Source organism: Engystomops pustulosus, chromosome 5 (genome assembly GCF_040894005.1).
Source record: "Engystomops pustulosus chromosome 5, aEngPut4.maternal, whole genome shotgun sequence".
Lineage (NCBI taxonomy): Eukaryota > Metazoa > Chordata > Amphibia > Anura > Leptodactylidae > Engystomops > Engystomops pustulosus.
The window spans coordinates 64,220,998-64,234,067 of NC_092415.1; the positions used below are offsets into that span (position 1 = coordinate 64,220,998).

Genomic DNA, 13,070 nt, shown 5'->3' on the forward strand with positions numbered 1-13,070 from the left:
GTGATGAATATAAATGGACAAATTAGAATATTTTTTTTCTTACATTAGTCACAAATTTAAATAATAGACAAATCATCCAATTAGAGTGTTATCTCTAAACAGAAAAAATAAATGATGTTCATAAATCAACCCTCAACAAAACAAAATTTGACAATACATTGGGTATAAGTATTCATCAAACTTAGTCCCCTGGTATATACTAAAGTCACAGCTTTCTTCTAGAAGCAGGAGGACACCAAGGACATAAAGTGGATTTATTTTCTTGGTGGAGAGATGCTTTAACCAGCACCAGTGGAAGATTGTGAATGATATGTCTCTTGCTTACCTCAGCAAATTTGGAAAAAGTTTTGAAAATATTAAAAGTGGAGCTACTATAGGATGACAGTACATCTAATGATCATAAATAAAAGAAGAGCCAATGAAAATACTTTGTTTTTATGATCTGCCTGCTCTTAAGAGTCAGTATAGTGTAAGTATAGTATACAACCTTGTAATACTTCTCTCTGTAGGGTGAATCCCATAGATAATGGTAAGTTATCAAGCGTTTAGTACATGTTCAGTAAAGTAAAGCAAATCAGTCACCAGGAATGTCATTTTTAGCTGGTGACAGGTTCCAATAACCTATTCTATACTGATTTTAAAAGCAGCTTTGTAAGCATTCTGAATCATTTCAGGGCAGCTGTAGCCTGAGTGCTTATGTCTCCTCATTCACTCTTCCTCTCCCCTACACCACCCCCTCCCTCCCCTGCCAGTCAATGCACATGACAGGAAGTGAGGAGGGGAGGGAGCTGGATGAGTGTGGATAATAGGAGACTGAGACACAGAGACACAGGCTTCTACAGTAGCCACTCCCCTTCCTTCAACACATGCTACTGGCAGGGAGCCAGGTAATGTGAAATAAGGTTTAACAAAGAACTGAAATGTTTCAGAATGCTGATAAGGGCATTTTTAATTCAGCATATCATAGACTTTTGGAACCTGTCAACAGTTAAAAAATACATTCCTGATCACAGGTTTGTTTTAGGTAAGTAAAAGTAAATAAAAAATTTAATTTTTTATGCGGCTAAACAAATTTCCAAAATCCTCCATCAATAGATAACAGGCAGGTTTCTCTAACTCAAAGTCCAGCCATGTTTGTGGGTTTCATGTACATCCATGGTTATTTTGATGGGCACTGAAATTGTCCTGGGGTGGTGCTGCAGGGAATAAAATGCTTATTCTCTGCACTTCCTCTGCAGATGTACATGAAAAAAAAATGGCGTTCACAACATACACTTACCGCATAATAAACACTTCAGCAGCATGTAACAGACATATATTGAGCAATTTTACGAAATAGCAGCTTAAACATCAGAGCTTACTGTAAGTCTATGCCCATTCTTTGATGTTTCCCAGTTGTTCTATATTGACTTGTTGCATCGAACCCAAACAATTTTTTCCCTCACTAAAACATTAACACAATCTCATATTCTTCTACAGAACCACAAGATCTAAGTGTTTACATAATCCAAACTGAGTGGTAAGTCAATTGTGGAGAATGTAGCTTTTAATGAAAGCTCAAATACATTGATAGCCACAAAGCATAATAGGGTGGTTCTACATTCCAAAATTCTCTAAGAGCCCCCTCTGACAACAAAATTAAAACATGTGAGTTACAGCCTCATAAGGAATGAATGTACTTGATTCTAAATATAAATGTAAAAGAAACAGCAATGGTTTGCCAAGTACTTCTGGGGCCAGACAGCAAGGAAACTCTCTATAGACAGGTTTCTCCTAGTGTGTCTTATGCCAGACCACAAGGAAACAGGAGACAGCTTGTTGTGGCTCCAGACTTCACCACTTCATGAGGGGACACAAGAATCTTCAAACCAAAGCAAGCGCAAGACTGTGTTGTGTTGTGGTTGAACTGGAGGCAACACAGGTCAACATCTGAGCTTGGTGGTCAACATCTGAGCTTGGTGGTCAACAAAGTTCAGTTTTGTGGTATAGCATTGTCATGTATCTAAGCATATTAGATGTTTACCTCTTCTTCATCACCTGCCTATGTGTGACTTTTTGTACCAAACCCTATTTTTATTTTTTCATCATTGCCATCCTAAGACCATAAATTTTCAATTTTAATATTGATGTCGGTATAGGAGGTGGTCTTTTCTGGAGGACCACTCTGCTTTCCGAATGCACTTTATCTAGGGTACATAAACGTCACTTGAAATACCTCATTAGATAACTTTTATTAACCTATTTTGTTGGAAGATGGCAAAAAACACCAATGATTTTCATGTTTTGTTTGTCATGCCATTCAGTGTGGTTAAATAATATTTTACTGAACATATGTATTGCTTATATGTAAGATCACTTTTGGAAAATCTGTTATTTGTAAGAAAACTAATTTTCATATGGATTTTCTGCGTTTTTTTACGACGTTCTCCGTACAGTTCAATTAACATTTTATTTTTAGTTTGGTTGTTACATTTATACCACTTATGTGTACATTTCTTTATTTTTCAACGCTTTAACACAAAACATTGTATATGAAATAAAATTGTTTATTTATTCGTCACTGTGGTGTATGTGTAGATTAATTCTCTTTTAGTTTAGTTTTTAGTTTTAGTTTAGTTGTAATACTAGGCATTTATTATTTATGATTAGTATTTAACCAACCATCTTTGCCCTAGGGCAGTGGTTCCCAACCTTTTTGTATTCGGGGACCGGCTGCACCCAATTTTTTTTCCCAAAATTTTTCACCAATCCTTTGCCAAGGCCTGGTGGTTGGGAACCACTGCCCTAGGTAAAGGTGAAGGAACTCCTTCATTCCCCAAATTATTTAAATGCCAATGTCAATTCTAACATTCATAGGGTTGAACTGTTATAGTCAGTATTCTGACTGATCTGTAGTTTGTATTTAGATAACGGGGAATAACTACTTGTCCACATTTGCCAAAAACCTGCTCATATATGCAGATAGTTACGCTAAGTTGCCTGTACAGTGCAAAAGCTGTGGAGCTCCTAATGTCTCAAATTCTAGTGGCATCATTTTCATTACAAAAATAACCCTGATGATTATGTTGCCATATAGTCTTAAATATACCAATATATCATTCAGCCGTTCCCTTTATTGTGAGTCATCAGCTCTTAATCTCCTTAGCTGGCTAATTATGAATTATTAGAACGTGTTTCTGTATGTTCATTTTGGTATTGCTACAGGCAAGCTTAGGTGGTTTGCAATCTTTTATGTAAGTTATAATTTCCTGAGTTCTTCAGATAAATGGAAATTTTAAATATTCAGCAATCATGACCAAAGACACAAAAAAAATGGTATTGTCTGGCTGCCCTCGCTCTTTTTTTAATGCATAATATAAAGAATACTATAATTATAAAATGTTATGTTATGTGATTAGATTTAGAATTGTTTTTAGTGTTTTTGTTCAAGGCTTCTTAATCAAAATTTCAAACAAGCCAGGAAAGATAATCTGCCCAAAAAAATTAAAATGTAGTGTGTGAGGAAAAGCCCTATAAACAAAGACAGATAATTGTCTATTGTGTCTGTGGTCTTGGCTAGGCTTCATTTTTCTTTATGTTTATATAACCTATTTTGCATTGTTATAACAAATACTTATGATATTTCTTTTAAGATGCTAATATCTTTAGCTCCCTGCATGGGGATTCTATAGCTGTAATGTTTTGTACTGACCATTTATTTAATAAACATATTTGGAAACTAATAAAAAATGCAAAATAAACCATTACTTTCTACATCAAAAAGCACAGTTACACCTGCAGAACAAAGTAGAGGAGATATATATAATATAAGTATAGTCTAGTGAAAGGAATGCTTCATATTGGGGGTAAAAAACCAGTAATAAACCTTATAAAATGTATATTAGTAATGAGATGTCTTTACCCAGTGGAAACCCAATGTCCCACGATGTTTGGAGGCATCTGCACAGTGACTCTGGCTCCATTGTGCAGATGTTTCAGCATGTGGTGACATTGTGACTCTTTGTAAGTCCTCCATGCTGTTTTCTCCAGAGATCTTGGATGCGACCTACTGTCACTAAATAGTACATTTGACCCATCACCAAAACCTGTATGTAAAAGAAACAAATGGATTCAGTAAATCATGCCAGGAATATCCACTTTCAATTCTACAGACCTTTTCATCTGAATTATGCATTATTTTATTAGAAACTGTGTCAAGACATGTTCAATAAGATCCTGAGATAACTTGCTGGTATTAATTAATGGTAATTGAAGGTGAAATCTAAAAAACCTTTCATAAACAATTATGACATCTATGAAGAGTTATTATTTATGACTTTATTAACATTCTTTCCTCTGAACTAGTTTCTTGGTTTCTTCTTATGATGTATAATGGCATTATCAAATCAACATCATCACCGGATCTAATTGTTTTCTCAGACTGCCTAGTTCAACACTGGTTTACTGAGACCAGTTTATAGCAATCGCTATAACATCACCTAGGAAATGGAGAGCAGCCGTCATGGGAGCCACACGCCGGATGGAGAGGATAAAAAAAGATAAATATACAATCTTACTGCCTTACTCGAATATCCTTGTAATTCTGTCTTGCCCCAAATTGATCAATGGTTTTAGCCTGTTTTCAGACACTTTTATGACAACAGGAACATGAACTGCTGCAGTATAAGATTTAACTTTGCACTTTTCAACAGCATGATTCGTATATACTGTATGTATGTATGTCTATATGCTATACGTATGTATTACCATTATTTATTATACGGCTGTACAAATGTAGAGGCCGGGAATTGCCACTTCTACTGTTGCAATGCCATTTAGTGGGCCGGTGCGGTGTGTTCCTGCCTATAGCCTGCACAGTCTATGACGCAGTTCTACACCAGGTCAGACCAGTCGCAGGAGAACCCAGGCGGCACAGCGCAACAACTATGCTGCCGGCTGTTTGGATTTATCCTGATAGATCCGGCAAGGGCCAAGTGGCTGGGACAGCGTCATATAGCGCCAGTGTATGATAAAGGTGCCCTATGTGTGTATATGGTGTGTTTATATGCATATATACTGTGTATCTAAATATATGATTTATATATACTACATGTATGTATATAATGTGTATGTACTATAGAATATGTTTTCCAGTTTGATATGTATATACTGTGTATGTATAAGATGTGTATATACTGTATGTGTGTATAAATGTATGGATCTGTACATACTGTATATACTCTATGGGGGATATTTATCAGGGCTTCTGCGCTATAAAACAATCGCAAATGCTAGCTTATAGCTAGCACTTGCAATTATTTTCCCCAATCCACCACCTTCACGCCAGTGTGCACAGCCAGTGAATTTTCACATGTGGAAAAATGCTGGCTGCATTTATTTCTACGCCAGGCAGGGTCTGGTGTAGAGATATACACTCTCCGCAGGCCCTGGCCAGATGCATCAAGAGGCCTCTTCATGTCTCTGACTGCGACAGAGCCCGAGCTTCGGCGTATGATAAATAACCCCTTATGTATGAATGTATATACGAACGCATAAATATGTGCGTAAGAGTGTATACATGTATGTATTTATGTATGTTAAAGTGTATAAAAAGTGTGTTTATGAGTGTGGAACTTGTGTGTGTATATTAATGAGTGTACAAATATATATGCATATTTTTAAGAGGAAAGGAGGACCCCATGCAGAAATTTTCTATGGGGCCCAGCCTCTCCTAGTTATACCCCGGTCTTCTATGATTCACTGATTTACACAAGCCAAACAGCAAAAGTGCTTCTTAATCAACATGTTTTGGGTGGGTAGGGGGATCATATAAAAAAATTTTTAGCAAAAAAGAAAATGGTTTAAATGCATCTTTTATTAAACATAAACATTGGAAATTTAGCATGAGCCTTTAGTAATGTTACCTATTTATACATGACATTTCAAATTAGTTAACTCTTCAGACTCACTTGGAGGAAATGTGATGGCAAGATGATTTCATTATTCACACATGAAAGATTTTAAGGACTTCGTCACCAGGATGAAGGATTGTAAAACAAGCACACTGACATACTGGTGTGCATCCCTCTGGCATGATTTGCTCTTTTTTTAGCTTCTACTGCTCTGGTCTATACAAAAAAGGCTTTAAAAATTCAGACTCATTTGCATAATTTGTAGAGCCTTTTTTGTAAAAAAAAACACAACATAAGCAGAGCAAATCCTTCCAAAGGGCTTGCACACCAGTATGTCAGTGTGCTTGGTTTACAATCCTTCATCCTGGTGGTAGAGGTCCTTTAAGTAGGTTTCCAGTCTTTTTTTTCTTGAAATGAGATTATTTTTACAATCTATTAAAAGCTAAGTGTAGCTGAAATTGCACCAAAAATGATGAATAAAAATGACAACCCTCCACTTAATAAGACTTGGTATTATCAGACGCATCTCGCTTTTTGTGATCTGAGGTTTTGTGCTTTGTTTTAGGGAGGAAGATTGTTACTTGTTTAGTATAAGAACTGGCTCTTCTCGAAAATGACAAGAAGTGAAAGATAAAAGGCACATTTCTGTCTCAAGTTCTCTCTAAAGTAGATTTCTGCTGATACAAAGAACAAAGGCGTGTTTTGTCTGGGAGAAGACCCACATGTAGCTCAGCACTTGTGATAGAGGAGACATCTTAAGAGAAGCTTTTATGAACTAGCAAGTATTTGTTTGCTCGTCCTGTAGTCATGATACAGTAGTACTTATAGGCGTATTCTATATCCCCTTGGATAAGTCAGTCTGATGACTTGAGGCAAAACTTTCTCATGTTATTAATGTGAATATACCAGCTAAGGGTGTGGATTAACAGCTTCAAAGCACTAAGTGTATACTACTTGAACAGTCATGCTTTCAGGCTCTATTTTCCATACAATCACATCTTCTCTTCTAAATCATCTTTTCAAAAGATATATTTTGATCAAAAATTGGTTTGGTATTTCAGAGTTTATGCAGATATGGCAGAGGTCATTGGGGTATGCATCAATAGTGTCTAAATCAATGGGGGAATTTATTAATGTGTTGCATGGTCCAAAACTGCAGAGCTGGACAACACTAGTCTAGTGCTGCGCCGGATTCATCATTGTGATGATGAATTCTGGCAAAGTTTAAAACTGTCTGGTTTGATTTCAGACCTATATTTAACTACCTATTTTTTGGCTCACAAACAATTTTTAGCCTGGCAATGCCCCTATTGTTGGAAAAAGGGGAAAAATGAGCCCTGAAATGTGTAGGACGTTGTTTTTCTGCACAAATCACGCCAAAGTGGCATCATAAATTCTCCCAAATATTTCTATTGTTAGTTTGTAAAGCATTACATTTAGTTCCTGCTGGGAATGATAGTGAAGATTTATTTAGACAATGTAAAACTAGTTAGAGGAAATTAATAAAAAATTTACTAAGAAGTTTATATAATTGTGCTACACACACTATGCTTGCCACGAGCAATGTCTGCCTCTAGGTATAGTAGATCTGTTAGTCTATTGGAGAATCTTCTCACTAAACTTAACTCCCATCGAGATCTTGCAAAATGCCACCAAAATAAGTAACAAGGGCTTGATAAATTTCTCATGTGTGTTTGTCTTCAAGGCACCTGGGCACAGAGGACAAAAGTATAATCAACATTATCATTATTGTTACCATTACATTACATTAAGATGAGAAAAAATGAAAGTAAAAAATACAAAAAGTACAAAAACAGATCTGGAACAAGTGGAAGAAAGCCCCTTCCTGTGAGTGTTCACAATCCTGGCAAACAGGGCCCTCATTCCTGTTGTTTCATCTGATTATTGTAGGTGGTCGCCGGGTTATGTACAAGATAGGTTCTGTAGGTTTGTTCTTAAGTCTCTGTGACAGTTGGATTTTAAAAATGTTGGATTGTAGTAATAACCAGTGTAACAATACAAGCTTTATTATATCATATGGTATTATAAAATTGGCACTGTAATTGGCTCTGCCATAAGCATAGCATAAAATTGCTATTGTGGTTTACTCTGTTTCAGGGATACTACCTTTGCCGGTGTTAGGGGCAGTATACTAGGTATTTGCCCAGGGCTCCCTGATCAAAACCTACAGATGAACTTTAGTGGGCAGAGGAGGGCTCCTATTATACCCCGCGGTTGCATGCCGGGAGAAGATGTTTATCCTCTATCTGTCCAGTTATCTATCTCCTATAATTTGTCTATTTAATATCTATATATCTGTCTCTTGAACCTTTTATCTATTTAGATTTTTGTCTATGTATTTATCTTTTATATCTTCTATCTACCTATCTATCTCGGTTCTATTATCTCTCTTGTACTGTTTCTTTCTCCTATTATCTATCTAGCTATCTATATATAATCTTCTTTATATTTCTACATCTACAAATCTAAATCATCTTTCATATTTATCTTCTATCATCAATAAAGTTCTCCTACAGTCCCATATTACAGATTGCCTTGCCAAACTACTGCTTGTATTCTACAAAGTGTTATTATAGTGCAGGGCTAAAGAAGCCACTTACTGAATGTGACTGTTCATAAAATAGTTTTATTTTGGGGCCACACTTTTAGTTTTACCCACACTTTGTCTAAAACTGGCCCTGGATAGTGCAACATGTGAAAATGAAGCATGTCAATGATAGTAACATAACAGGTATCCCTGCCTCTTTTTCAGATCTTCAAAAAGTGAGATGATTGCTGGTCTATGTGCAATGTGAATTTTTTCATGGCTCACTATATAAGATTTTAGTATACAATTATTTTACTACTGTTGTTTTACTACATGTTTTGCAAGAACCAGAATGAATTTGCCTAGGATTCTACTACTTGACATGACTGCATCTTGTGGGTCTTGCACCTGCATCTTCTATACAGAGAATTTCAACGGTTGTTTCACTTAGCACCTTAGTCCCAGAAGATTTCTGCCTTCAGCTAACTGCAAGCACATATTTACAGGCACATTGAAGAGCTGTTAATTGTTTTGTCTTGCACTGACCTGCATATAATGTGGCGGAGAACTTCAAGGACAAGTGCCATCCAGAAATGCTTTCAAGCAGAAACCACTTATTTAGTGATACATGTTATGTGGGCCTGTTAGACACCTGCATTGCTTTTACTAAGGGATTGCCTGTTACGGTATAGATTGATGTTACAGCTCTCACATTACACAGAGGACACAGACTAAACCAGTAAAATACTAATAAAGTACCATATAGCATAATGTAACAGTTTGCCTGCGATAAATCACTTTTTGAAGCTGGAAAGGAATGTCACTTTAAAATCCCATGTCCTATGATCTATAGCAGTGATTTTCAACTAGTGTGCCGCAACACATGGTCCGGTGTGCCGTGGGGAAAGTTCCCCAAACTATGGTGCCCCCTGTGTTTTGTTTCCCGGCAATGTGCAGCCACGGCTTCTTACAACGTAGGAGACGTGTACAATAAGACATGCGCAAGTGTTGAACCTCGCGCGACAAAAGGACGTCACCGAGGCCGGCGCATCATCCTGAGAGCTGAGAGACTCTCGCATTTGCCCACCGCCAAGGTAATGCCCACCAATAATGCTGACTATATGAGCTTTTGCCTGAGTATATGAACTGTTGGCAGAATACTCAGCATATGAGCTGGTACTTTTAGTACTCCAGCAGTATACTGCATATAACAATGAGAAATGTAAAATGAGAAATACTATAGTCATAAGGCTGGAGTACTACACGTACCAGCTCATATGCTGAGTATATGAGCTGGCACTTGTACTCTGGCCTCATGGCCATAGTACTTCTCATTGTACCCCTTTATTTTGCAGTATATGAGCCACATAATAATCAGCACCATATACAAAAAACAGGGAGAAACTGAGAACTGTTGAGGAAGAGCTTTGTGTGTGTCTTTCCACCATTCCTGCCAGGATATCCCTTTTGTGTTTATCGAAACAGGCCCAGGTTTCACATTGAGTGAGTAAAATAAATTTAGAATCTATATTATTAACTATATGTATAATATGACTGTTTTAGTGTCATTTTGTGCTATTTTGGTTGGTGGTGTGCCCCAGGATTTTCTAAGTATAAAAAGTGTGCCGCGGCTCAAAAAAGGTTGAAAATCACTGATCTATAGTACCTAGTATAAAGTTTCTATTAACTTTATATAAATGAAAACCACAGCTTGATTGTGGTACTGTATCTTATAGATACAGGTAGTTAAGAACACAATGAGGGAGATTTATCAGAAGTGTCTGAGGTAAATTGTCTGAGATAAACTGAGCTTGATTGTGATACTGTATCTTATAGATACAGGATAGAGATGAGCGAGTATACTCGTCCGAGCTTGATGCTCGTTCGAGTATTAAGGTACTCGAAACGGCTCGTTGCTCGGACGAGTATTTCTCCTGCTCGAGATCGAGCATTTAATTAAAAAAACACAGTGAAGAACAATGAAGAATAGAATAAAAACAGTGAACACAGTGACCACAGGATCATTTAAGTGAAAAACACAGTGAAAAACACAGTGAAGAATAGATTACAGATGTTCGGCACATCTGCTTACTTGTCGGGAGATACGCGCGGAACGGTGCGAACAAAATAGTATGTGAAGAACAATATATATGTGTGAAGAACACATTGCAGAACACGGTGAGCAGGACAGAAACAACGAGGAGCAGCACAGAGACACCGGGGAGCAGCACAGAGACACCGGGGAGCAGCACGGAGACATGGGGCAGCGGCAGCACGAAGACATGGGGCAGCGGCAGCACGAAGACATGGGGCAGCGGCAGCACGGAGACATGGGGCAGCGGCAGCATGGAGACATCAGGCAGCGGCACGGAGCGGCACGGAGACATCGGGGCACGGAGACATCGGGGCACGGAGACATCAGGGCACGGAGACAGCGGGGCACGGAGACAGCGGGGCACGGAGACATCGGGGCACGGAGACAGCGGGGCACGGAGACAGCGGGGCACGGAGACAGCGGGGCACAGAGACAGCGGGGCACAGAGACAGCGGGGCACGGAGACAGCGGGGCACGGAGATATCGGGGAGCGGCGGGGAGCCGCACGGAGACATCGTTGCACGGAGACATCGGGGAGCGGCACGGAGCGGCACGGAGACATCGGGGCACGGAGACATCGGGGCACGGAGACATCGGGGCACGGAGACAGCGTATCTCCCGACAAGTAAGCAGATGTGCCGAACATCTGCAATCTATTCTTCACTGTGTTTTTCACTTAAATGATCCTATTCTTCACTGTTCTTCACATCTGCTAACCTGTCGGGAGATAATATACGCGCGGAACAGTGAAGAATAGATTGCAGATGTTTGCATACATCTGCTAACTTATCAGAAGACATTCTTTTTCAATTAATTAACACATTTTATTCCCGAACCATGGTCCCTTTGAAAAATGCTCGAGTCTCCCATTGACTTCAATGGGGCTCGTTATTCGAGACGAGCACTCGAGCATCTGGAAAAGTTTGTCTCGAATAACGAGCACTCGAGCATTTTAGTGCTCGCTCATCTCTAATACAGGACGTTAAGAACATAATGGGGGAGATTTATCAGAAGTGTCTGAGGTAAATTGTCTGAGGTAAACTGAGCTTAATTGTAGTTCTGCATCTTATAGATAGTGGCAGTTAAGCACATAATGGGGGAGATATATCAGAAGTGTCCGAGGTAAAACTGTTTTAGTTGCCCAAGGCAACCAATCAGATGACAGCTTTAATTTTATAAACAGCTGTGGGAAAATGAAAGCTGAGCTCTGGTTGGTTGCCATGTTGTATGCTCTCATACATTTCTGATAAATCTCCCCATAGTTAGTAATGAGAGGTGCAAATCTCTGGTTCTATAGCAAACAGAACCAGTATCCATTTTGGGAGCTGAGAATAATATCTTTAAAGAAAATCTACCATCAAAATATAGCATGATAAACCAGGGCCATTTACACATAGACTGATGTGACTGTGGTAATCTTCCCATATTTGTTATTCATGGGCGACTTCATTCTAAAATAAACTTCTAATATTATGCTAATGAGAAATATTAGGTCAAGCTTACTGCCCCACTACTGACATATCTGGCTCCAGGCTCTCTATAGCAGAGGCTTAATAGGAATGACACAATAATATTAGAGAGCTATTCTAATTACATTGATACATATAATGGAAATAGAGTTTCATAGTCTTCATTCATAGACATGACCTTGCAGTTATGCGATGTTCAAAAGAAGACCCTTGCACGAATATCTAACTAGTGTTACATAATGTATGAAAATGCACAACAGGGAAAATAGCAAAAATGATTTTCATGGTTGAGTTTTGAGATAGAATTTCACATAAGGAATGGAAATGGGTGATAATGGACACGTTCCAGCTGAAGTTTTCTGACATGATGCAGACTCTACAATATTTTTACTTGAAACATTTCCCCAAAGGAGACCTTGTTCAACATTAAGGGGATGTCTGCATTATTGTACAGAGGTTTGCTTTTCATAAAAGGTAGGTTCATGGATCGGGGAGAGCTGCTTCCAATCAAGTGTTCTTGGTCTACATTTCATGGTATGAACACATACAGTAAGTTTACTTAATAAAATAAAGACATGCCCTGAAGATGTCTGGATAGCCTGAACAATTCCTGCTGGCATAGCTAATGTAAGTGAAAGGTCAGGAAAAGTTATCATTGTTTTACTTCTCAGGCCAACTTTTTGGGTGGGCTTTGTGGACTAAAATTATTGTATTGGAGGGAAAAATAAGCTATCTTTCTGTAAGCACAATTGTATACCTGATAAGAATGGCTTCTTAATAAAGTAACATGTTCATGCTGTGACAAGTTTATCTAATCTACAGGCAGTGTTTTATAGAGCAGGAGAAGCTGAGCAGATTAATAACCATGCAGCCAAGCTAGCTCCGCATCTCCATGGACACTCTGCATGCATAACATGACCCTTCACTGTCTGCATCACTCTCCTCATCTTCCAATGTCTTGCACATGCATCGTGCACCTTTGAAGTCGACACTGGCAAGTGAAGATGAGCATTGGCATGATGGAAGGAGGTTGAAGGAGCTTGTGTGTCTGGTTGTGCTTCAAGCCT

At 38.5% G+C, this 13,070-nt stretch overlaps 1 protein-coding gene across 2 annotated transcripts in view; it reads right to left on the reverse strand.

Moving 5' to 3' along the window:
• The window catches only part of APCDD1 (APC down-regulated 1), a 37,445-nt gene that overhangs the window by 12,174 nt on the left and 12,201 nt on the right, over positions 1-13,070 (reverse strand). For both annotated transcript variants that reach the window (XM_072152243.1, XM_072152244.1), the window contains exon 2: positions 3,902-4,085. In XM_072152243.1, coding sequence (XP_072008344.1) covers positions 3,902-4,085 — 184 coding nt within the window. The remainder of the gene's footprint in view (positions 1-3,901; positions 4,086-13,070) is intronic.